Here is a 25900-nt window from a genome sequence, read left to right as displayed (position 1 = left end):
TTAAAGTGGATTTGCTGAATAAAGCGGTTTGTTGCTGTGAGTTTTTCTCCCACTGGGACTAAAGTTGACACAATCAGTTATCAGTTTTAGGGAGAAGAACTTGTTCATTCAGACCAGACTGGTTTAGCTTAGTTTACCTCTAACACATGGAAAAACCATTTTTAAACTTTAATGTTGCCATAACAACATTACTAATATTACAGCAGCTTCAGTGGACAGTAATATATTATATCTCTACTGTTTGATGCCCCATCTTGGTCTCGTTCAGGTGAAATAGTTTAGAGGTTTGAATCCATCAGCAGAGGCTCCACTCAGATTATTAAAGTGTTTCTGGAACAGTGGAGCAGAAGACTGGAGTTTAGCTTCAGTTTATCAGACTTCCAGGTTGATTATTTAGTCAGTAATTAACTGAAAGTTTCTGTTTTTTACAGGAAACTAAATCAGCAGCAGCTTGATGTCTGAAGACCTTTGACCTCACAGAATCTGGTTCTTCCGTGTCCAGAACATTCTCTTAACTTTCTTTATTATCTGCTGCTCTGCTGATAGTGTTTTTAATCAAACTCTAAAGACTTTGCACACTATTTTAACATTTTATCAAATCTTTAGATTCCAGATGTTTTACATAGTTATGGTTGATTGTTATTTATGAAGTTCCAATTCACAACAAATGTCATTTCAAGGCAGTTTATAAAAGAAACAATTTCATTTCAATCTCACATACATTCCAATTAAACCAAGTTATCAACAGTGCATTAACTTAAGTTAATTATTCAAATGAGCTTAAAAAGTTTCTATCTGAGGAAACCCAGCATATTGACCTTTAGCGTTCTCTCCTCCTGGACGTAGCAACAGTACGTGCTTCAGTTTACATCAATCTCTCATGCTCAGCATGCAGCGACAGTGGAGAGGAAAAACTCCCCTTTAACGAGAAGAAACCTCCAGCAGAACCAGAACCGGGCTGAGTCCAGGCAGCCATCTGCCATGATCAACTGGAGAAACGTTGTACTGAAGCAAAATACCTCTAACACTCTAAGACTGTAAACATTAATCTGAATGTCTTTCTAGATTTTATAAAAATATTTCAATATGGTCTAGATAAAAATACAGAAACATACACTAATGTGTGCAAAGTCTTTTTTGTATAAAAATTATATATTTAGATTTTAAGCTCTTTGTAAATGTTTTTGCTACGTTTTATATTTTTCTTTCTGCACTTTTTACTCTTGCATCATCCTGTAGGGGACATGGAGAACATTGTTTTTCTTTTGCATTCCCACGCAATAAATTAGCAAATACACCCTGATCTATTTTGCATACAGTTTAAAATTAAAGAGCTTATACATTATAAGCATGATTATAACGTATAATGTACATTATTAGCTATTTGGTGCAAACAAAACTGATTGAAAATTGATTTATTCACTGCATGTTTGTGTAAAGTTGAGATGGAACTGCACATGAAAACGGTTCTTTATTAACCATTAAACTACCAACACAAAAAACACAAAATTGTCAGATAATGTCATTACCCTGATAAAATAACTCAAATAATCCTAATAGCCTGGACGTATTTTTTTTTCTTTCATTCCTTCTTACGGAAAGTTTCTGTTTATATCGGATGGAAATAGATGGAAAGCCCATTTTTGGCCTGTTTAGCTTTTGCATTTTGCATGTTTGTGGTGCATTTTTATCCTAAAGAAAAAGATATTAAACTTCAGGTATCTTGCAAACGAGATGCTAACATATATGTAGAAAAACATTACAGCAGAGAGACTCTCAGTATTCAGTATGCCTGCAAAAGAAAAATAATCCTCCATGTCTCCCAGCGGGCACCGCACTGTCCAACTACAAATACTATTTTATATTTTTCATGTTTGTTATGCTGTAATCAGTCAGCTCCTCAAGTTTCTCATGATTGCAGAAATTCACACAAAACCAACAAATGTCCACATTTTTCCACGTTTCTGTGTAATTGTGAGTTTATTGCAAGTTTTCTGCAAAAATAGTCAAAAACATCGAGTTTAAATGATACCGACTTTCACCTGCAGTGGGCGGCATTTCTTACTTTGGCCTCAGCTTGACTTGATGTTATTCTGAGATCAACACAAGAAACTAAAATCGAGATCTTTGAGTTATTTAAAGAATAAAATTTATGTGTGTTTATTTTGGAAGGAGGAAACATTGTTGCAAAAATCCTTGCAAATTTTTTTTAACTTGGAAAGAATCACAAAAACAATCATGAAATCCTGGAGGGCTGATTATGTAGCTAGTGGCTCTGGGGATGGGGTGTAACTTGGTAAAAAAAATAAATACATTTTATTCAATTCTTCGTCTTGATTTTAATCCACTATTAATGTATGTTTTGTTTTTTGTGGTTTAGACTATAGGTGTTCAAAATGTGTCATGTTGGTCAAAATTGTCAAATTAAAATAACTGATGAGCCAAAAATACAAAAAGATTTTATAAAACTGATTTGTTTTTTAAACATACTGAACAAACTAAACATGAACTTTGAAAATGATATTTTCTTATAGGAACTAGATTGTAGATACAAAATGAAATGAAAGCCTCCAATTTGTTTATTATTTGTTTATTATTTTGGCCTCAATTGAAGAAAACTAAAAAATATAATTTATTCTCAACAATACAAACAGAAACTGTGTAGGTCTTCATTGAAAACACTTGGATGCACCACGGTGAACTTTAGAGTAAAAACCAGAATTTGGTCCTAGTTACCATGACAATCTAACATTTTGTAGCTAAATTTTCATTTATAAATCATACTTCTAATTTATTCTTGAATAATGATCAGTGACAAAATAACAATTTCCATTTCCTCAGCAAAAAGAAAAAAATGACTTGAATAGAAAACTCATCAGCTTCCAGAGACTTCATTTTTATTTCTACAAATCTGTCTAAAAAATTAAGATTTTCACTTAATATTTCATAGCAAAAAACCTAAAAAACATTAAGAAAATGTGAAGAATTAAGGTCATAAATCATTCTGAATAAACTTTAATTCAGCTTCAGATGGTTTCTGTTCATGGTTTTAGAGCTGCGTCAGGCAAACCTAATTAAATCACTTTCATATCAAGTGTGACAAAAAAAAACTGCAGAAGGTAGAGGGGACAAAAATGTTCATAGTTTTGAGCCAAGGTCGCGCTATGGTTCCGTCATTTTCACTAGTGGTCAAAATGATAATTATTTTAATGATGATGACACTTAATTGTATTTCATTTCCATTCTGTTTATTATTCAACAAGCTGATCAGATAATCCATGTTTGAACTCATCAGGCTGAATACATTAAACGTTTCCTCTGCAGTGAGTTTTGAAATCGGGGAACATTTCACCAGTTGAAATCACCTGAATCAAACACCAGAACCAGCGCCATGCATGAACTATTAATATATCTCACATTACTGTTTCCATCATGATTTTTAATGACTTATCACACGAACAAACTTATTTTAATTTCATTTAATGGAAACGCTGCAAGTCCAAAAGATCTGTAATGGAAATGCAGCTGATGACGTTTCATCGCTGGTGAACAAACTTTTTGCCATCAGGCCAGAAATCCTCATGTTAAAATCTTAATAAAATTTATTTTTGTTCATTAATAGTAAATATAAAACAATAATTTGTCAACTAAACGTCCAAATATATTTTTGATGAAACTCTAGAGAAGAAAATAAATTAAAAATAATCATAGCTGCAGTAGCTTCTTGATTCCTCCTGAATTCCTCAGTAGTTTCCTGTTTCTTGATTGTCTGATGGAATTTGTGTGGAACGGATTTTACTCTGTAATGGCTGTTAGTTCCACAAAGCTGCTCTGCATTTCACCTCCTGCACATTCCTGCAGTCCAGAGCTGCTGTCAGGGAAAAATAAAAAGGTAAGAAGTTTATTAAACCTTTATGAGACGAGAACAGAAGCACCGAGTCCAACTGACTGGTTCTGGTCTGCAGGTCAGGCTGTCGTCGTTTCCCAACAGAGAAGCTTCATTTATTAATGAACTTTAAGTGAAGATTTGATTCTGCAGCTCAACACAGATGGTCTCAACATTCACCTGTTTGATGCTCAAGGTTAGTTTAATTTGAACCATAATAAATAGAAAATTGACCAACGAATCAAAGTTTTAATGATGCCACTAAATGTAATGTCTGTCAATGCTGGTTACAGCTGCACACAAAACGAGTGATGAGTCTGGTTGTTGATCATGTGACTCATGATGGAAAATTCACAATCTGTAAATAGAGAATCTGCTGATGGTTTTTTGTGGCCAGTTACATTTTCCAAACTTCTCCTTCAGACGAATAAAGAAGACAATAAATGAGTTAAGAGGCCAATATTTTGCTCCGTGTGCCTCAGCGACTCGGCCAGACCAGAGACCGTCCTCCTGGTTTTATGGAACCTCACAGGCAGCGAGGAGCTGGAGGTCAAAGGTCCAGGTTTCCAAATCCTCTTCAACAGAACCGGTAAAAGCATTTTATGTCTGAACGTTTCTGCTGCTGGACGGGTCAGAACATGCTGACCTGAATCTGTTTCTGGTGTTTCTGCTCCAGACTGTCCTCGACCCGAACCCATCAGTGAGTATCAGTCCATTCACACAATTCACTAAAGCACTGAAACAGAGCAGCTAACATTCTGCTAACAGGGTCAGACCCGATCAGTCAAACACCAATTAAAACACAAACAGTGACAGTTTTTAGTTGCTGTTATGGAAGAGCTTCAGATGAAGGTCTGATGTTTTTAGATAAGAACTGGGGTTTGATTAAACTAGGAGCTAGGTCCACCCAGGCTGAATGGTTGCCATGGCGATCAAAGCAGCACTCCAGGTATAGGTAGAGAATAACATTATAACATGATAGAAAGCAGATAAAAGTTGATTTTACATGGCACTGCCCCTTTAAAGTGGAATCCTGTTGTTGGAGAATAAAACTCTGCCTCCTTTTACACCCAGAGACAAACGTTGGTTTTCACATTTCTGTGTCCTGCTTCCTCCTGCTCCTCCTCTTCATCACCATGTGGTTAATCTGTAAACTTCATGGATCTCAGGAGGTCAGTGTTTAAACAGCTGCATCAGTTTCAGTGAACTGTAAAATATGTGACTTCTACTGTTTGATAAAACAAAATCCTCTAATTGAGGTTAAATTGATTCAGTAAACGGCAGCAGCTCCCCATGTGAATTTTCTCCTAAAGCTCCTAAAACGGGTCAAGCTGTTTCAGTAATATCAGTCTGGAGCTGAAGACGTGATTTTATTTCAAGCATCTATTTATCATCAGACATTTAGGTTGAATATTTAGTCAGTAATTAGCTGATCGCCTCTGTTTTTGTTCACAGGATAACAGGCTAGCAGTTGCTACATGTCCATTAGCCTTTTGAAAGCTGCTGGTGCTTCTACATCAAAAAAGGGACTTTTTTTCTACTGGCGTCTGCTTTATTCATTTCTGCATTAATGTAACGTTTCTCCATGTATTCCCAGATTTCTTCTCAATTAGAAGCCGATATGTCACATTTTGTCCTCAGTGTTTTAGTTCTGCTTCGTCCTCGTCTCAGTTTTCAGTTTCTGGAAACATAAATGTGTCCAACATCTCAGGATCAGCCTGATGATATTTATAAGCTAATTAAAAACAGATAATTCTGTAGCAACTGATGATTAAATTCACCTGAAGCAGAGTGAGAAGCTGCTGTTCTGATTTTTAATTGTTTATTTGAATCAGCAGTTTGAATAATAATATTCCTATAAATAACTGAATATTTTCCATCCGGGTTGAAACCCGACATGATTATATTCCAGGTTCAGTTTAGGAGCAATGTGTCGCCATCTAGTGGTGGAATCCAGACGGGGCAACGTTTGGTTGATTTAGTCAAAATGTTTGAAGCATCAGAGAAAATCTAACATGTTTGTTTGGATGTACATTTATTCACCCAGGTCACAGTATCTGTGCTTTTCCCTCACAATCTGCATTTAAATGTGTTTAATTGATCTGCTTTAATATTTTAAATCAGATCTAAAATGTATCTTCTGCCTCTGGAAGAAGAAAATTATAATTAACAGAAATAAAGGCTTGAAACCAATCAGCCTGCGTGTAACCGGGGTAACTGAAACAAATCTACTTTTTTAAATTCTACTTTATTGAATTGGTATGTTTATGGACGACTTTCTGAAATGCTAGAAATAAATCAAATCTAAATTGTTAGTAACTTTATTTAATTAGTATAAATTTAAAAGATATCTAAACATTTGGGTTTGTTTCTTCAGTCTGACAGATGCAGGAAAAATAAACTGGTTCAAAATAAGATTCAATAAATCACTAAATAATCCAACAATACATTTCAGGAGAATTTGATTAATCAATTTGTTTACAGCACATATAGTTGGAAAAAGTGACAACATAAATACTATATACAAATAAGAATAAAAGGTGAAGGATGCCTTCCTCTGTCTCAGGACCAGTTTAGTAATAATATGAATTTTAATTCTATTTCTTTATTATTTGTTTTTAACTGCTTATGTCGGGTTCAAAGTATTTCAGTAACCAAAATGGATTTAGTTTTTTACTGTAATGATAAGGTGGAAATATTTAGAAACATCTCATAAAATTCACTAGTTATTCAGTGTGATTTATGTTGATGCTCTTATTTTGAAATGTAACCAGTTTTTCTAAGTGCTTATTAAGTTTTCTGATACCGTCGGTAACAACAAGCAGCTCATGACAATAAATAAATCAGTGACAGTCTGATGCCAGAGAAGTAAACTGGTGATATTTAAAAAAGAACAAGTTGAATGACAGATTTATTTTCATGGCTCTTCAGAAACACCAACTTGGTTTCCAGACATCGCTACTTGAACAGAACCGAGTCTACCGGACCATCAGGTATGAAAACAGCTTTAGACTTAAATATTTTTCTCAGAAGGCTAAGATAACAATAGTTGTACTATACACATGTTGAACAGGATTTAAATAGCAGAATGCTCCTTCTCACGCTTGTGTGTTCTCGCCTGTGTGAGTTTTCACATGAATACTCAAGTTCCCTTTCTGGGTAAAGCTTTTTCTGCAGATCGGACATGAAAAAGGCTTCTCCCCTGTGTGGGTTCTCATGTGACAAGCCAGGTGATTGCTGTTGCGGAAGGATTTACCACAAACATCACAAGGATACGGCTTCTCCCCTGTGTGTGTTTTCATGTGCTGCGCTATGCTGCTGCAGTCTGTGAAAGATTTGCCGCACAGCTTGCAGTCGTACGGCTTCTCCCCGGTGTGAGTCCTCAAGTGGTTGGTCAAATGGCTTTTGTTGACAAACGACTTGCCGCACACTTTGCACGGATATGGCTTCTCACCTGTGTGGCTTCTTATGTGATCGGTCAGGTTACCCTGTTTGGTGAAACTCTTTCCACAAGTCAGGCAGGAGAAAGGCTTCTCACATGTATGAGTCCTCATGTGGTTGGTCAGATGACTTTTATTGATGAAGGATTTACCACAAACTTCACAAGGATACGGCTTCTCGCCTGTGTGGCATCGTATGTGAACGGTCAAGTTCCACTCCTTGATAAAACTCTTTCCACAAGTGGGACAGGAGAAAGGCCTCTCACCTGTGTGGATTTTCATGTGGACAGTCAAGTAGTTTTGCTGTGAGAAGCGTTTTCCACACGCCACACAGAGGAACGGTTTCTCGCCTGTATGCGTTCTCATATGAGTAGCCAACTGGCAACCGAAGCTGAAGGATTTGCTGCACATCTCGCACGGGAACATCTTCTCGCCCGAGTGGGTTCTCATGTGAATGTGGAGGTTACTTTTCTGAGTGAAACCTTTTCCACAAGTCGGGCAGGAGAACGGCTTCTCGCCCGTGTGCGTTGCCATGTGAACGCTCAAGTTACCTTTCTGGGTAAAACCTTTTCCACAAGTGGGGCAGGAGAACGGCTTCTCGCCTGTGTGGGTTCTAATGTGGACGGCCAAGTTGTTTTGTTTGGTGAAAGCTTTTCCACAGGACAGACACTGGAAGGGTTTTTCACCAGAGTGACTTCTTGTGTGATCGGCCAAATGACTGCTACTTTCAAAGGATTTCTTGCACACTTTGCAAATATGCAGCGTCTCACTGTGGTCACTTTCTTGCTGATTGTCGTCATCAGTTGAGTTTGTAGAGAGGATTTGGTTCTGGTCTTCGTTGATTTCCTGCTTCAGTAGATGCTGGTCTTCATCAGGATTACTGGAAAGATCCTCCTGTTCCTCTTTAACCTCTTCAGATCCCAGTTCCTCCTTCGCCTGGATCATCTGAAGTTCTGGTTCTCTGTGGAGGAGAACCTCAGTAGGAGGAACCATTAAGGCTTCTGCCTCCTGCTTCACCACCTTGTTAGAGATGCTCAGTTCAACCTGTTCTTCCTTGACTGGCTGATGTTCCTCATCTGGTTCGGTGTTCTCCAGAGGAGGATTCACCGTGAAGGAGTCAGCCTCCTGCTTCACAACAACCTGGTCTGCATCATCAAACAGTTCTACCTGTTGGTCTTCTTCCTCTTTTATCTCCGTCATCAGCTTTGGTTCTGGTCGTTCTCGTTCTTTCCTCTCTGGGTCGTTTGGTTTCTTCTTGTCAGGGTTGAAGTTTCCTTCCTTGTTAATGAGAAACTGATCATCAACAACCTCCCAGGTAAACACCGACATGATGAAGACGACGCCCTGACAGAAAGAAAAGAAAAAATACATTTTTACCATTAGATTAACAACATATAAACAGGATCTTGTCAAAGTAATCTGTAGGGGCAAAGGTCACTGGGGAGAGGATCCAAAGGCCTTGATTTAAAGGAACTCAGTTGTTTCAGCAGTTTTCTTTACATTTGTTTGTCTGGTTCTGGATAGTTGACCCAACAGCAGCAGATCTTTAATGTATTGTGGTGCTGAGCTGTTCAGCGATTTATAGACTAACAACAGTATTTTAAAGTCTATTCTCTGAGCTACAGGCAGCTCAGAGAATAAAGCTCCCTGTAGGAGTGGAAGGAGTTTAGAATTGTCTTTATGTGGCTCTGAAGGTTCAGGTCAGAGTTCATCACTACACCCAAATTTCTAACCTGACTGCTAGTTTCTAGCTGTGATAACTGAAACTGTGTGCTGACTGTTAAAGTCCAAATATAACTTTTTTTCTGTTCAATTGGAGAAAATTCTGGCACATAGATGCATTGATTTGTTCTAATCATCTGTTCAGTGGTTGGATGGGTTCTGAGTCACTGTAATGACTCCGAACCCATCAGAGTCATTAAGATACCATCAGGCATGCAGATGATCCCATTACTAGATTAGCTACCATAACTAATATAGTTAGAAAGTTATGGTATCATCTGCATATCAGATGATACCATAACTATCATCTGCATAGTTATGGTAGCTAATCTCTTTACTTGTTATAACCTGAGCTATTGGGAGCATGTAGATATTAAAGAGAAGGAGTCCGCTAATTACCTACTGATACAAAAACTCCATTTTCCTTAGGCAAGACGCAAACCAGTAAGGTAATGTTCCAGAGAGTCAAACCCAACTCTCCAGTTGGAATAATACATTATGGTCAAATATTTGAATTGTTCACCGAGAATCACAGTGAACAATTACAGTGAACTCATTTACAGTGAATCAACACTGTCGTTCTTTCACAATCTGTATTTATGTGTATGCATAACCACCTCAACTGACTCATTTTGATGTGGAAGATGTGTTGAACTCCAGCCTTATCTCATTTAAACGCTTTAACAGCTAAACCATCTGTTCACTTACTCATTTTAAAGCTTAGGTGACCGATGTTTCCTCTCCCAATATGGCGGACGCGCTGACGTGTTGCCGCATCTAAGGCATACAGTTAGCTTATAATTGCTGACACAATTCGTTAAAAATGGTTCTCTTACCCGGTTGTCTTGTACTCTTTGGTGACAGAAAATGCAACCCAGTTCCCAATGAACGTTCAGTGTTGTCGGTGTGAACTCATCTTTATCCTTTTCTCTAAAGGGGAAGCGGTTGCTTCTTGTGTCCTGGGGTTAGCTTCTCACTTAGCTCCGATGCTAACCATTCTCCCTGCGGCTGTTGTTGCTCTTTAAACGGAGAGAAACCGCTGTTAACAGTCGACTGAAACGGTTGTGATTGCTTTTAATGAGATAAAATATCAAGACAAACTCAATAAAGAGCAAAAAAAGCACAAACTTTTTAATCGATCTCCCCCACCTCTTCTCTTCTTCTTCGCTTCCAGCCTGCAGATGGACGCAACACCGCCACCTGTTGGACTCTAGTGTGTAGTACAACTGATGGGGGAATAAACAAGACATCCAAAAAGGTTTGTAAATTCTGTCTTTTAAAAATCAGTGTTGTTGGTGTCTTGTAAGAATGAAGTCTTATTTACAAAATTTATATATATTAGTCATGCTGTGCTGCTAAAATATTTGTAGCACAGTTGATTGACACCAAATTGGCTTGACTTCGTAAATGTGAGGTTGGTTGACCTTTGATTACCTGTTAAAACATTTAATATCTTTAAAATGAGAGCAGCACAAGCACATATTTTGCTACACAAACATAGCACAGTTGATTAACACCATATTTCATTTGATTTTGTAAATGTGATGGGGTGGTTGACCTTTGACCTATGGCAAATGTTTTAACATAAAGACACAAGAAGACCGAACAAGCTCAAAAACCTTAAAAATAATAAAGTCTGAGTTTGTGTTATCGTTTATTCTTTTCCTCTGTGGCTGTTAGATTAGTCGTGTGTTTTATCTGAAATCTTGTAAATCATTTTCATGTTTTATGCAGAAGCATATAAAGCATGTATAAAAGTATTCACCCCTTTGGATGTTTTACCCTTTTTATTGTTTTAACAAATCAACCTTAAGCAACAAAATTGAGCCTTTTTAACAGAAATTTAAAAAAGAAAAGCCTTTGATGTCAAAGTGAAGACAGATTTCTACAAAAGAATGACAAATACAAACATGCAGCATAAAATAAGTGGTTGAATAAATATTCACCCCATTTGACTCAATTTTTAGATGCACATTTGTTTGGAATCAGAAAGTCTGTGTGGAAAAGTTTAGACATCTGGACGCTGCATTTTCCCCCCATTCTTCTAATAAAACGGTTGAAGCTTCTCAATAAGCTTTTCTCTGCTTGGTCGTTCTTTAATATTCACGCAGTAGCCAGGAATACTGATGAACCGGTGAATGGACCTTCCAGACAGATGAGTTATTTTACAGACTCACTGGACTCAAGTTATGCAATCAATTATTTTTTATTAACTATTATTGAATTGTAATTATTTTTGCAGAAATCAATATTCACTTTGACATTAAACAGTTTTATCAAAAAAAGTTAAATTCTTTTACATACACATTTATTATGCAGAAAAACAATCATGAAACAGCAAAAATAATTCAGATTAAGGGTTCCAGCAAATTTACAGAATAAAAGATGCTTCTTGAACAACTAGAAACTATTTGCAATCAGGTTTGATATAAAAGACAAAAATAATCGGGGCTAATAAAAGATAAACATTTTAAATAGCGTTCTATATTATAATTAGCTTACAGTTAAGACAGCTCCTGGTTTTCTACCACAAAAGTATACTGATTTCCCCTTGCATAAGCAAGGGCAATTCAATTAGCATGAAATGCATTTTACAGGTAAAATCATTAAAATACAAAGTGAGGAAAACAATAATACATAAGTAGTAATAATAACTCAGGGTCACATTCCCTCTGCTTGTCAAAATATATTCTACAAACTTCTTTTTAAGGCTTATTTACATACATATCCAGTCAGATTATAACTGGAAGTGAATAATTTACCAATCAGGTAAATTAGTGCTTGTATGAGTCCGGTTGTTAAACTGGACAGTTTGGAGACTTTCTTTCCACAGAGAAGACGTCCTCACCTGTGTGGTTCCTCAGGTGATTGTCCAGCTGAATGTTGTCACTAAAAGACGATTCACAAAGATTACAAGAAAACCTCTTCTTGAGCTTCTTGTCTGTGTGATTTTTGACGTGTTTAACCATAGACATCTTGTTGGTAAATAATTTACCACATTCTTCACATGAAAATGGTTTCTCGCCTGTGTGACTCCTCCGGTGACGGTCCAAGTTACCTCTGGATATGAAAGATTTATCACAAAGGTCACAAGGATAGGGTTTCTCACCAGTGTGAGTCCTCATGTGACACGCTAAATTAAATTTTGTATGAAAGAATTTAGGACACATTTCACATGGAAACGGTTTCTCGCCTGTGTGACTTCTCATGTGTTTAACCACAGCCAACTTGTCAATAAAAAAATCCCCACAAACTTCACACGAAAATGGCTTCTCGCCTGTGTGAGTCCTCCTGTGGCGGTCAAAGTTAATCTTGGCTGCAAAGGTTTTATCACAAAGGTCACACGGATACGGCTTTTCAGGGAGGTGAACTCTAGAGTGTTCTTTTAAAGCGCCTTTACTTGTGTAGCTTTTCCCACAAGTGGGACATGAAAACGGCCTCTTGTTTGAGTGGAGTTTGACGTGACGAACCAGACCTCGTTTGTTTTTGAAAGACTTGTCACACAAGCCACATGAGAACAGCTTCTCGCCTGTGTCGACTATGCTGTGTGTTATGCTGTGTTTTTTCAGGCTGCTTTTGCTTACGTAGCTTTTTCCGCAGATTGGACACGAGAATGGTTTCTCGCCTGTGTGGAGTCTCATGTGACAAACCAGATTTTGACTCTTGGTGAAAGATTTATCACACAATCCACATGGGAATGAATTCTCTCCCAAATGGTCTTTGATGTGTGCATTTAAGCTACTTCTGTTGATGTAGCTTTTCCCACAAGTCTGACATGAGAATGGTCTTTCACCAGTGTGATTTCTCATGTGACGAACCAAATGACTGCTAAAGCTGAACGACTTACTGCAGACTTGACAGGTATGCGGTTTCTCACCAGTGTGGATTCTCATGTGAATTTTTAGGAGAGTTTTCCTGATTAAATGTTTTCCACATATTTTACAGGAACGCATGCTTTTCTTTAACTTTTTCACTTTAGCGTGTTCAACACTGTCATTCTGATTCTTTGTTAGTTCTTCATCTACATTTAATACCAGGTCTTTATCATTGCATCCATCCTGTGGTTGGTTTTCAGCTTCTGGGGAGTTGGAAGGGTGGATCTGGTCCTGGTTTGGATCTGGTTCACTACGGTATTTTTCCTCATGAACAGGAGTTTCTTTGAAGGAATCCTGCTTTGCTACAAGTTGATCATCCTGATCACTGTAGAGTTCCTCCTCTTCTTGTTTAATTTGTACAGTTTTTAGATCCTCCAGTTCTTCTTTAATCTGTTCAGGTTCTGGTTCTTCCTTCATCCCCGTGACCTGCTGCAGTTCAGGTTTACGCTGGAATATTTCATCAGAACCAGCAGACACCCTAAAAGTGTCGGCATCCGGCTTCACTACAGACTTCTCGTCATGAAAGATGTCGAGCTCAACTTGTTCTTCTTTGATCGGTTGACATTCTGGTGCCTCCTTCATCTGGTTTAGGTCTGGTTCTCTGTGTTCCTCTTTCATCTCTAGATTGGTTGGTAAGTTGCGGTCATGAACTGAGTTGCTTTCTCGTTGAATGAGTAACCGATCACCAGCAACCACCCAAACATTAACAGACATGATGCTGTTTGGGACCTGGAGGAACAACAAATGAAACACTTTAGTATTAAAGGTTTTGACAAAATGTGTTTGTATGAATTGCTTTGGGTAATTAAAAACAAAAATGCATAAAAACACCTAAAATGTTTAAGTATTAAGAGGTTCCAGTTCAGGTTTATGCAACATAGTCATGTTCCTCCTGTTTTCTACTGTCTAATGTTTTCTTCTTCACTTTGACTTCAATAGAACATTATAGAAAATCCAGCAAGAAGGAGAAACACATTTGGTCATATTTTACTAATTCTAGTGCAAATTAGTGAATTGTGAGAAATTTTTGGATTTTGCTTTTAAATCATCTGTATGGAAAAAATGCAATGAAAAGGTCAAACACTTTCGTTTCTCCATGAAATCTTCCCACAAGCATGTTAAAATTCAAGCCTTTAGCAGAAGCACATTTTATCATCTGAATATTTTCACAATTTTTGGAAGCATTTTTTTAATTTATTAAGATGTGGGTTTTTAGATTGTTTTCTGTTTTTGTGCAACAGAAAACAATCTGTCACTCTTTCACAATAAGAGCCTGATGGCAGTTCTGCTGCCAGAAGTGCTATGCTAACACTGATGTTAGCTTGCCAACTTAGCGCTCCATCATGCAGTTAAAATTTGACTCCCTGACATCAACATCCCTCAGGCCTGCCACATATGGATGACAAACGGGTTGAAACATGACTGACAAGGTAACTTAAAAATATTAGCAATGTTACCATGTGACTTATTTATAAAAGAACCTGCCTGTAACGCATATTGGTCATTAAAATCAATAATGTTGCCAAGTTTAATGTCGTAGCATAACTTCATTCCTTCATGAGAGACTGACAAGTTTCACTTATGATTCCTGGGTGAGTAGAATGGTGCCCTTATTCAACTAAAGAAACTCTCAATTTATTAAAAAGTTAATTAATAATAAATTATTAATCATAACATTAGTAATTTCATAAGCCAAATATTAATGCTAATTTTGATTAGTTTTGAATTTTGACTGCTTAGGAGAGTCACATTTCTATGTATTTTTCTGGGGATGCATTTCGTTTTGTATCCTAGTCTTTTATACTGTGGATAAAACTGTTTGGCATCAATGTGAATATGTTGCTATGAAACAATATTTTAATGCAATTTACCAGAAAATACTAATTGCTAAATTCAAATTAAATTCAAATTCAAAAATACTTTATTGATCCAAAAGGGAAATTAAATGTTGTTGTAGTTCATAAACTGGAATAATATGAGATGAGGGAGTGGAAATGAAATGGTTAAGAAGTTATTCCTGGAGGAGGCAACAGTTAAAGTTAGAAAATAATTTACTGTGTCCACCAGGGGTCAGTATTGGGAGCAAACCGCATTATTAGCTCCATATCTTATACACTGCAATAATTTATCTTGTTTATCTTACTGGACTGAGGTCTGGGGCATTATAGGGCATTTCTCTTAGAGCAACACAGATAATTGATCAAGATGAATATTAGAATCACATAAACCTATTTTCCTTATGTTCTAGACAGTTAAATAGCATGACTACCACTTAATGCTATTTAAATGATGAAAATACAAAATTCACAAACTAAAAACAACATATTCCCAGCAAACATTTAAAAGATACAAATGTTTGTCTCTTATAAGGTGGGGTCAATTTATGGGGTAAAGATAAAGATTACTAAATGTAGAAAGTTAAAATAACTAGCAAGATATCTGTTTTTGGAGTAAAACTTTAGAATGGAATAAATGAGATCTCCAGCAATGAAATCAGATTTAAAAATGTGTTAGGGTTTACAAATTGGAAGTCAGCTGTGTTACTGGATAGTTATTTTATTTATACATGTTTCTTATGTGTTTGATGTTTTTATGATGAAAAGGACTGTGAACTGGTTTGTTGGTACATAATATGCTATACAAATAAACGTAATTAATTAAGTTTTCGTTTAATTATTTCACAAAAATTAAAAATTGTAAAAATCTAACTAGTATGACACGTAGCTTTGTTCAATATGAGCCATAAATTGCTTTGAATGGGGCTTAAAACCGCAGCACTTCCGCTCCCTGTACTGATTAACTTGTCGCCGTTTCCTCTCCCAATATGGCGGACACGCTGACGTGTTTTAGCACCTAGCAGTCAACGCAGAAGCTAGCAATCATTTGTTGCCTTAGTTGGTCAAAAGACGGTTCTCTTACCGGATAGTGTTGATTTTATTCCCTAGAAGAAGAGCTGGCAGCCGCACAGCATCCAATAAGAGTCCAATAACATCCGTGTGAAGTTTTTTTTCGCGATTCTCTCCAACCAGAAACTGGTTGCTTCTCCTGACAGTTAGCTTATCAGGAAGACCGGAGGCTAACTGGTCTCACTCAGACCTGCTAAAACAGACAGACATCGGCATTAAAGTGAGACTGCAAATACTATCGGAGCTCACAATGAGACAACATGTGAAGATTAGACAGGTTTAACCGAAGAGCAGAACGAAACCAACGTTAAAATTCCTACTTCTGCTTTTGGTTGTGGCGGTTGCCTATGCCTACCGAGCTCTTCTTCTTTTTAACGGTTGGTGAGCAACGTTTTGGTGAGCATCATCTCCACCTACTGGAATTGGGTGTGAATATAAACATATTCCACAGATTTATAAACTAAACAATAAAATAAATACAATTAAAAACTCACAAAATCTATATTCTCTATGTGATTCAGAAATAGAGAGTTTATCCAAAATGTCTTGTATGTCCAGATGTAACTTGTAATCCTGAAGCTGCGTACCATTTCCCTTCTCTTATTTAACTGTCTCTTGGGGGGGAAAAAAAAAATCACATTTCCTGTCTGTTTTTCCCCCAGTTTTAAACAAAGCTCGGTTACAATCATTTGCCTGTTTTTCCTCATTATACCAAATTCCTTTTGACTGCTCTAAAACATATTTTTACTTAAGAAAAAGTAAAAAGTATTTGGTAAAATGTACACTCAAGTTCAAACTCAAAACTCACTCAAAGCTGCAGGTCTGTCTGGTAGATTTGTGGTTCAAGTTTGTTCTTCATTCAGCAGGTAGAAAATCCAGACATTTTATTCAAGAGTAGAAATATTTCACAATAAAATCACTCAAGTAAAAAGTACAATACTTTTAAATGTACATTTTCTCAAAGAAGTTACTCAACTAAATGTAATTGAGTAAATGTAACTAGTTACTACCCAACTGGTGTTGACTGTCGGTTGATGATGATATAAAGCTGCTACTCTATCATATATGGACTTAAACTTGTTGCCGTTTTGCAACACTGCATTATTCCTAATTTTTTTCAGCTTTGTCTCTACGTTTTCATGTCTTGTGTAATATTAATCAGATTTGAGTAAATCTGAACATGAACCCTGCAGGGTCCTAGATAATAAAACCATGAGCTTGGCACCATGCATATCCGCTTACTGAAAAAACAAAACCACAGATTCTCTTCATTAGATGAACCTACCCACTCCTGTCTTCATATTCTAGACCTTGTGTTAATATATGGTATTAAGTGGGAGAAAATAACAGTATTTATTTAAAACCATGTCCTATCTGACCATTTTTAATAAATTGAGTTTAATTTACTAAAAGAATCCAAACCTGAGAGAAAACATCGTTAGATCAGCAGTGTTGTACCAAGTTCTAAAAAATAGTTTCCATTATTTTTCTCTTGATCTAAAAAACAGAGCAGGTGGCAAAATTAATATCTGCACTTTCCTGAATTTATGTTACTGTTCCAGTAACGTCCCTAAAGCACGAAGAACACACTCGAACCAAAAATACCTTTCACAAGCTTTGTTTCTGTTATTTTCCTCCAGGTGTTTATCAGATAAAGAATCCTCTTCTGAACAGCTATAAATGCAATAAATACTTATAAAATATCCTTTCTGTATGTTTTCTTCTTCTTGGCTTTGTTTGGTTCTCCACATGAAACAAATTGGAAATTATTTTAATTTCATGATCCAAAAGCATTCGACACTTTGAACCCAAACTGTAAAAAACAACAAAAAGAAAATTACACAAGACACTCAGTAATTTTTTTCCTCCTTTAATTGAATTACTACAAAGCAGAACACATAAAAAAACTTCAAGTATGTGGAGGTATTTCTTTCAATGTTTAGAAACTTTAGCCAGGAAGTGAGAAACTCATTGAGATTAAAAATCTCATTTCCAAGAGTCCTCTGGGCCAATCAGCAGCAAAACAAGATAATTAAAACTTTCTCACAATAGTATGAGAAACAGCCTGAAGCACTGGAAAAATATTGAATAGGAAATAAAGATTTTGATTAGCTTTCCTTTAATTTAAAAGGATTTAAGAACCTAAACTTTTTAACATCTTTAAGGCAACGTCACAACAGCTGAAATGAGTCTCTCTGCCTTTAAAGGCAAATAAATCTACAAACATTAGTAAAGCAGTGAAAGGAACATTAATGCTGTGAAACAAACTGGCAGCATGAACAATGCAAACCAGAGTGGTCTCAAAATTGAGCCTTCAGGGTCTCCACGAATTTATAGACTTTGAGCACCAAAGTCCAGCTCATCTTCAGTGCTTTGAGCTGAATGGGCCAAAATTCATGGGCATGATCAACAGATGGATGGATTTGGATATTTTAATACCATGAAAATCAAGAAGTAAAACAAAAAAACTGAATTGCCCTGTTTGCTTTGGTATAAAACGGTTTACAGGTAAAACAACAGAAGTAGGTCAAGTATAGTAGTTATGGGTCACATTCCTTCTGTGGATCAAACAAATGATGTTTTTAAAACTTGAACAACTTTCTAAGGTTTATTTTCACATACATGTGCAGTCAGTTTATATCTGGCAGTGAATAGTTTACCGCACATTTGACAGGAGTACGACTTTTCTCCTGTATGAATCCGGATGTGCATAGTCAGACTGTACGGTTTGGAGAACTTCTCTCCACAGGTGACGCATGAGAAGACTTGCTCACCTGTGTGGCTCCTCAGGTGATCGTCCAGCTGAACGCTGGCGGTAAAAGACGCATCACAAACATTGCAGGCAAACTGCTTCTTGTCTGTGTGACTCCTCAGGTGTTTGGCCATACTGCTCCTGTCACTGAAAGATTCGCCACACTTTTTACATGTAAACTGCTTGTCGCCTTTGTGGGTCCTCATGTGTTGTGCCACGTTAGCTCTGCTTATGAAAAATTTACCGCACAGGTCGCACGCATAGGGTTTCTCGCCGGTGTGCGTCCTTCTGTGGCAGTCTAAATGAAATTTGGTATGAAAAGATTTAGGACACAGATCACACTGAAACGGTTTCTCGCCTGTGTGACTTCTCATGTGTTTAACCACAGCCAACTTGTCAATAAAAAAATTACCACAAACTTCACACGAAAACGGCTTCTCGCCTGTGTGCGTCCTCCTGTGGCGGTCGAAGTTGATCTTGACCGTGAAAGCTTTGTGACACAGGTCACACGGATACGGCTTTTCAGGCAGGTGAACCTTGAAATGCGCTCTTAAGCCATCTCTACTGGCGTAGCTTTTTCCACAGGTGGAACATGAGAACGGCCTCTTGCCTGTGTGGAGTTTGCTGTGACGATCCAGACCTCGTTTGTTTCTGAAGGTCTTATTGCAGGATCCGCACGAGAACAGCTTCTCGTCTGTATGAACAGTGATGTGGGTTTTGCTGTGTTTTGTTAAGCTTTTTCTGCTTACGTAGCTTTTTCCACAGGCTGAACACGGAAATGGTTTCTCCCCTGTGTGGAGTCTGATGTGATAAACCAGATTTTGCCTCTTGGTGAAAGATTTATCACACAATCCACATGGGAATGGCTTCACTCCAAGGTGAGTTTTGATGTGTGCGCTTAAGCTACATCTGTTGATGTAGCTTTTACCACAGGTCTTGCATGAGAACGGTCTCTCACCTGTATGGGTTCTCATGTGCCGAACCAAACCACTGCTATAGCTGAACGGCTTACTGCACACTTTGCAGGTATGTTGATTCTCATTAGTGTGGTTTCTCATGTGAATTTTCAAGGCAGTTTTCCTGATGAAACGTTTTCCACATATTTTACAAGAACACATATTTTTCTGGAGCTTTTTCAGTTTTGAACGGTCAACAATGTTGCTCTGATTGATTGTCAGCTCTTCATCTCCATCTAGTGCATTATTGCATCTGTGCTGGTGTTGGTTTTCAGCTCTATATGAGTTTGAAGGGTGGATCTGGTCTTGGTTTGGGTCTGATTCACTGTGGTATTTTTCCTCATGTATAGGAGTTTCTCTGGAGGAATCCTGCTTCACTAAAAGTTGACCTTCACTCTGATGACTGTAGAGTTCCTCCTCCTCTTGTTTAATCTGAACAGGTTCTTGTTCCTCTTTAATGTGTGGAGGTTCTGGTTCCTCCTTTGTCTCCATCATCTGTTCATTTTTATTTTGGAATATTTCATCCCAACCAGCAGCCACCATGAAGGTGTCAGCTTCCTGCTTCACTACAGATTTCTCTTCATGAGAGATGTTGAGCTCAACTTGTTCTTCTTTGATCGGTTGATATTCTGGTTCCTCCTTAATCTCTGTAATCTGCAGTGGATCTGGTGCCTCTTTCATCTCTAGATCATTTGGTAAGTTGTGATCGGGAATGGAGTTGCTTTCTGGTTGAATGAGGAACTGATCACCAGCAACCACCCAGATGTTAACAGACATGATGCTGTTTGGGACCTGAAAGTAGAACAAAACAAATCAAATGTAATCATTTTGACAAAATGTATTTTTATGCATCGTTTACCTTATAAAAAAAACAAACAAAAAAACAAAACAAAAAAAAAATCAAAACAGATTTCAAGTGTTAGTAGGTTTCAGTGCATAATAATATGCCACCCTTCAGACCTGGGGGGGGCATGCTGGGCGTCCATTTCATCAAACGATCTGGTTGGGATGTATTTTCTTTCATCCACTGAACTGAAAACATCACTACTAAAACTCACCTCTCTACGTCCTGAAGCTGGACAGTCGTCTTTGGTGCTCGGCCTCTGACAGACAGACATGCACGAACGGTTCCTTCCTATTTTGTTAATTGAAGAAAGCATTTTGAAACATTCAAAGTGTAACCTGGTGAACTTTTAAAGAGTAATTTTAAAAGTTCAATATATATAATTTATAGATGTGTTATTCTTATTGCTAGTATTAATAGATATATATTTATATATTTGTTGTTGCTTTTTTTGTTTTGTTCTTGGTTTGTATACTTGTGTTCTGTTTTTCTTTTTACTTTATTTTATTGATCTACATACTCAATGTCGTTCATATTACCATTTCTGCTCACACTCTCACACACACACACACACACACACACACACACACACACACAGTTAATGATACTCATTCTCTGCAACACCATACCTCTATTTTCTTTTTTGTTAGCTCCGTGATTTTCTTTTCTTTTCATTATGTAATGCATCACACCATATGTTTTTGTTATTAATTTGATATTAAATTTTAAAAAAAGAGGAATTTTATGTGCATAAAAAATGTTTTTGAAGAGATATTTAATCTGCTGCAAAAATTCTATAAAACAATTAAGATTGCTAGAAGTAGTTTCTGGAGTAAAACTTAAATGGGACAATTAAATCAGTATAAAAAATATGTTTACAAATCGGAGGAGTCTATTATTTTTGTTAATAGATATTCCTTTGTGTTTACAGCAATGAAAACATATCCACTCTTTTAGACCGCCTCCACATAATCCTACATTGGAGTCATGAAACGCTGAAGAGCTAGTAGACTTCCTAACTTGTATGATACATTATTAGAGATTTTTTGGTATCATTTTGTTATTACTTTAGTTCATATTCAGTCTAATGTTAATTAATAGTTAATCAACATTCAGTCTATAGATCATTGTGATTTTCAGTTTAAAGTGTTCTCTTCCTTCTGTGTGTATAAACTGTCCTGGAGGCCCATCTGCCTGTTCGTCTTCATGTGAAACAGTTATCTGTGTTTCCCAGACCTTGAATTATGTTTCCACAGGTGCCTCCTTATCAACCAAATACTCCCTACCTTAGAAACTGCCTGTGTGCAGTAGTATTTTGTCTCTGCCGTCTTCCTTACCTATCCTCCCTCTTTTTGCTTGATAATAAAAGACAAGCTGTAACCAAAGGTATTCAGACGCTCAGTGAACGGCTTGGAGGAGCAGTTTACTGAGACTTCTCCTTTTCCAAAAGCTTGGTCAGAAAACTCATATACGATGTCTGTGGTTCTTTTATGTAGGTTTGAGGAAAATACCTATTATACATAATTTTGTTTAATGAGCCGTAAATCGCTGTGTGATTTGGATTAAAATCACAACACCTCCGCTCTGTTTGACGGTTAACTCCCCTTTGTTTCCCCTCCTAATATGGCGGACACACACGTTTCAGAAGCTAGGAGTCAAAGCTGCAGCTAGCAAGTATTTGTCTAATTTTGTGAAAAGACGGTTCTCTTACCAGCTAGGCCTGTTTTATTCTTTAGAAGAAGAGCCAGTAGTCACACAGCGTCCAACATATGTCCAATAATCTCCTTTGTGAAACTTTTTTGTTCGTTTCTCCAGCACGAAACTGGCTGCTTCTTGTCATGGGCGTTAGCTTCTCATAAAGCTAGCAGGCTAACTGATCTCGCTTTGGGTGTTAGCTGCTAAAACAGACAAAAACCGCTATTAAAGCGAAACTGTCAATATTTCCAGAGCTCACGACGAGCCAAGATGTGAAGAACGCTTTAAAAGAACAGCAGGACGAAACCAGTTCTTCTTCTTCTGGAATATTCTTCTTCTTCTCTTGTCTTGACGGTTACCAGTAAACTGAAGCTGTGCATCACCGGCACCTACTGGTTTGGAGTACGGCTCAAAATGGGTTTTTTTGTTTTAAACCTTCATTATCGATTGTCATATTTTTAATGAATTTTGTTTTCCTAAACAACCTAATTAAACTTGGAATAATTTAACTTTCTGAATCTCTTTGTAGTACATTTATTTAATTAAATGTTTCTCTATTTTTTTCTCTATATTCCTCCAACTTTTTATCTTAACGTACTAAAATATGTTCTTCTGTTTCAAGCAACAAAATGTAAACTGGATCCTGTGGATAAGGTTCAATTATTTAAAAAAAATGTAAACAATACAGACATAAATTATACAGAAAATCAAAAAGTAAAGGAAAAATATAAATTATATAACTGTGGCTCTGCTCCAATTGCCCAACTACACCCAAAATCTCATTCAAATGTCTAATAACTTACAAATAATACTTATGGTGATTAAAGTTGATCCCAGTAAATGTTAATCACCATAAGAACGATGATCTTAAATTACAGTCCAAGTTTAAATTGTCCACTTGGCTCTTACTGTCAATTTTTAGAGTACTTCTCAGATCTCTTATCTAATTTAGTGTTAAAAGTGAAAGGTCATTACACAGGAGATTTTAACATGGTGACACTGAAAGTGATGGCCAAGATGTAGCCATTAATGCTATCTTGTACTCAGTTGGCGTGGCTAAAATTATCCAGACCTACCCACTCTCGTTTTCATGCCCTGAACCCACAAAGCTTTAAAAAATAGTAGTTCCTCACAATCCAGTCCTAATTATTATTCCTTTAACATTTCAGTTAAATTTACAGTATAGAGTACAGAGTAGATAGTAATCAGTCAATGCTTGAACAACTTTTAGAGAATAATTTCCGGTTTTAATTTCCTCTGTATCTCAAAAAACAAAACAGATGCCAGCAATTTAATCTCTATTCTTTCACAAATGTATTTTTAATTTTATTCCATTAACTGCCCTGAATGAAGAACATACTTGAACCAAAAATGTAGTTGATTTAAGACTTTTTCGTTCACAAGCATTGTAGTTCTAATGTAATTTTCTTCCCGTTAAGCCATTTTCAGGTCAACTCACCATTTTTTTCTCCCTTTAGTTAGATTAATACAAAGCAGTAGACCTAAAATAAAACTTCAAGTATATGCAGGTATATCTTTCTGTGTTTTCATGTTAGAACCTTTACGTAACCAGGAAGAAAAAAAACCTGTGAGATTAAAATCTAATTTACCAGAATGTCCTGAGCTGTACAGCAGCAAAGAAAGATAAAAATCAGAAAATGTAAATTTTCTTAGAATAAGAGGATCAACAGCCTGAAACACTTAATATCAAAATGATCATTTCCTTTTAGCGTAATTTCCTTAAAAATTTAAGTGTTAAGGACATCCACTTGTTTAACATATTTAAGGCAATGCAATATCTATATTCAGAATTTATACTGAGCAACAACTTGATATTTGCTGATTTTGAATATGCAAGGCAAACAAAGAGTCTCAAAACTGAACCTTGAGGGACTCCATAAATTAAGACGTTTTATTTTTGACCTGAATGAGTCAATATTCGTGGGCATGAACAGCAAATGATCATTTTATTGCAATTTATTACCATGAAAATCTAAAAGTGCAACAAAAACTGAATTGCCCTGATTTAAACACATTTTTAAATGTTTAAGTATGTAAACCATACTTTACCTAGCTATGGGTCACATTCCCACTGTGGGTCAAATAAATGATGTTTTGCAAACTTCCTAAGGTTTATTTTCACATACATGTGCAGTCAGTTTATATCTGACAGTGAATAATTTACCACACAGTTCACAGAAATACGACTTTTCACCTGTATGAGTCCGGATGTGCATAGTCAAACTGTACGGTTTGGAGAACTTCTCTCCACAGGTGACGCATGAGAAGACCTGCTCACCTGTAGGGCTCCTCAGGTGATCGTCCAGCTGAACGCTGGCGGTAAAAGACGCATCACAAACATTAAAGGAAACTGATTCTCAGGCTTCTTGTTCGTGTGATTTGCCATGTGCTTTACCATAGCGTTCCTGCCACTAAATAATTTACCACATGCTTGACACTAAAAATGTTTCTCTTCTGTGTGAGACCACTTGTGGCGCTCCAAGTCCTTTCTGTTTAGGAATGATTTAGCACACAGGTCACAGCTTGTCACTCAGGTGAACTCTGCTGTGTGACGCAAGGCTGCGTAAGTGAGGAAAGCATTTTCCGCATGTGGGACACGGAAACGGCTTCTCGTCTATGTGACGTGTGGCGTGACGAGCCAGAGATCGACTGTGTCTGAAGGATTTGTCACAGGATTCACACGAGAACAGCTTCTCCTCTGTGTGGACTCTGAGGTGGCAAGTCAGATACTGCATCCTGACAAAAGATTTATCACACACACTACAAGTGAAAGGTTTATTTTCCAGATGATCTTTCATGTGTGCGTTTAAACTACCTCTATCAATGTAGCTTTTTCCACAGGCCATGCATGAGAACGGTCTCTCGCCTGTATGGGTTCCCATGTGACGAACCAAATGACTGGTGCATCTGAAAGACGTGCAGCAGACTTTACAGGAATGTGGCTTCTCACCAGTGTGGATTCTCATGTGAACCTTTAAAGTACTTTTCTTTGTGAAACAATTTCCACATATTTTGCAAGAATGCGTGTTTTTATTTCGCTTTTTCACTTTAGAACGGTCAACATCGTCACTCTGATTCATTGTCTGCTGTGGATTTCCATCCAGTACCTGGTGGCCATCATTGCATCTGTCCTGGTTTTCAGCTTCAGGGGAGTTTGAAGAGTGGATCTGGTTTAGGTTTGGGTCTGATTCACTTTGGTCTGTTTCCTCATAGAGAGGAGGTTTTCTGGAGGAATCCTGCTTCACTGCAAGCTGATCTTCATCCTGATTAATGTAGACTTCTTCCTGTTCTTTTTTAATCTGCACAGATTCATGTTCCTGCAGTTCCTCTTTAATTTGTTCAGATTCTGGTTCTTCTTTAATATCTGTCATCTGCTGCAGCTCTGGTTTAGTCTGGAATATTTTATCATAAGCAGTAGCCACCATAAAGGTGTTGGCCTCCAGTTTCACATCTTGACAGACATCAAACTCAACTTGTTCTCCTTTGATCGGCTGATATTCTGGCTCCTCTTTAATCTGCTGTAGATCTGGTTCCTTGAGTTCCTCTTTCATCTCTCTATTGTTTGGTAAGTTGTGATCATAAATGGAGTTACTTTCTGGTTTAATAAACTGATCACCACCAACCTCCCACATATTTACAGACATGATGCTTCAGGAGATCTAGAGGCAGAACAAATGAAACAATTTAATGTCAAAGACTTTGACAAAATGAACATAAGACTTGCTTCAGTTAAATTTTTTAACTAAATGAATAAGACAGTGGTTTCCAAACATTTTCTGCCCCCCCCCCACCCTCCATGGATT

General features: G+C 37.1%; 4 protein-coding genes across 11 annotated transcripts in view; all 4 read right to left on the bottom strand.

Moving 5' to 3' along the window:
- Positions 1–6331: 6331 nt before the first annotated feature.
- On the bottom strand, positions 6332–10283 carry LOC106954329 (gastrula zinc finger protein XlCGF57.1-like). 5 transcript variants are annotated; one of them, XM_015043739.1, is made up of 4 exons: positions 10177–10283; positions 9885–10067; positions 9757–9825; positions 6332–8670 (listed from the first exon to the last, which is right to left on the bottom strand). In XM_015043739.1, exon 4 carries the CDS (start codon positions 8653–8655, stop codon positions 6985–6987), a length of 1671 nt encoding a protein of 556 aa, XP_014899225.1. In that variant the 5' UTR covers positions 8656–8670; positions 9757–9825; positions 9885–10067; positions 10177–10283; the 3' UTR covers positions 6332–6984. The 5 variants fall into 5 exon arrangements, with proteins under 5 accessions (XP_014899225.1, XP_014899223.1, XP_014899226.1 ...); XM_015043737.1 differs by lacking the exon at positions 9757–9825; XM_015043740.1 differs by lacking the exon at positions 9757–9825 and having other exon boundaries at positions 9965–10067.
- Positions 10284–11756: 1473 nt separating this feature from the next.
- LOC106954328 (gastrula zinc finger protein XlCGF57.1-like) lies at positions 11757–16012 on the bottom strand. The gene is made up of 2 exons (XM_015043736.1): positions 15843–16012; positions 11757–13652 (listed from the first exon to the last, which is right to left on the bottom strand). Exon 2 carries the CDS (start codon positions 13635–13637, stop codon positions 11847–11849), a length of 1791 nt encoding a protein of 596 aa, XP_014899222.1. The 5' UTR covers positions 13638–13652; positions 15843–16012; the 3' UTR covers positions 11757–11846.
- Positions 16013–18236: 2224 nt separating this feature from the next.
- LOC106954327 (gastrula zinc finger protein XlCGF57.1-like) lies at positions 18237–22447 on the bottom strand. Of its 2 annotated transcripts, XM_015043732.1 has the most exons (3): positions 22093–22447; positions 20596–20672; positions 18237–20329 (listed from the first exon to the last, which is right to left on the bottom strand). In XM_015043732.1, exons 2-3 carry the CDS (start codon positions 20653–20655, stop codon positions 18431–18433), a joined length of 1959 nt encoding a protein of 652 aa, XP_014899218.1. In that variant the 5' UTR covers positions 20656–20672; positions 22093–22447; the 3' UTR covers positions 18237–18430. The 2 variants fall into 2 exon arrangements, with proteins under 2 accessions (XP_014899218.1, XP_014899221.1); XM_015043735.1 differs by lacking the exon at positions 20596–20672.
- A 1925-nt stretch (positions 22448–24372) lies between these two features.
- LOC106954330 (oocyte zinc finger protein XlCOF8.4-like) overlaps positions 24373–25900 on the bottom strand; it is a 7395-nt gene continuing 5867 nt past the window's right edge. The window contains exons 2-3 of one of the 3 annotated variants that reach the window (XM_015043745.1): positions 25354–25756; positions 24374–25320 (exon numbers count right to left, since the gene is read on the bottom strand). In XM_015043745.1, the coding sequence (XP_014899231.1) occupies positions 24614–25320; positions 25354–25741 (1095 nt within the window). In that variant the 5' untranslated portion in view covers positions 25742–25756 and the 3' untranslated portion in view covers positions 24374–24613. Of the gene's footprint in view, positions 25757–25900 lie in introns of all 3 variants that reach the window. The other 2 variants (XM_015043743.1, XM_015043742.1) reach the window with 2 other exon arrangements.

This window comes from Poecilia latipinna, unplaced genomic scaffold (genome assembly GCF_001443285.1).
Source record: "Poecilia latipinna isolate Pla-1442-1.1 unplaced genomic scaffold, P_latipinna-1.0 Scaffold647, whole genome shotgun sequence".
NCBI lineage: Eukaryota > Metazoa > Chordata > Actinopteri > Cyprinodontiformes > Poeciliidae > Poecilia > Poecilia latipinna.
This window is presented reverse-complemented; position numbering and strand designations above follow the sequence as displayed.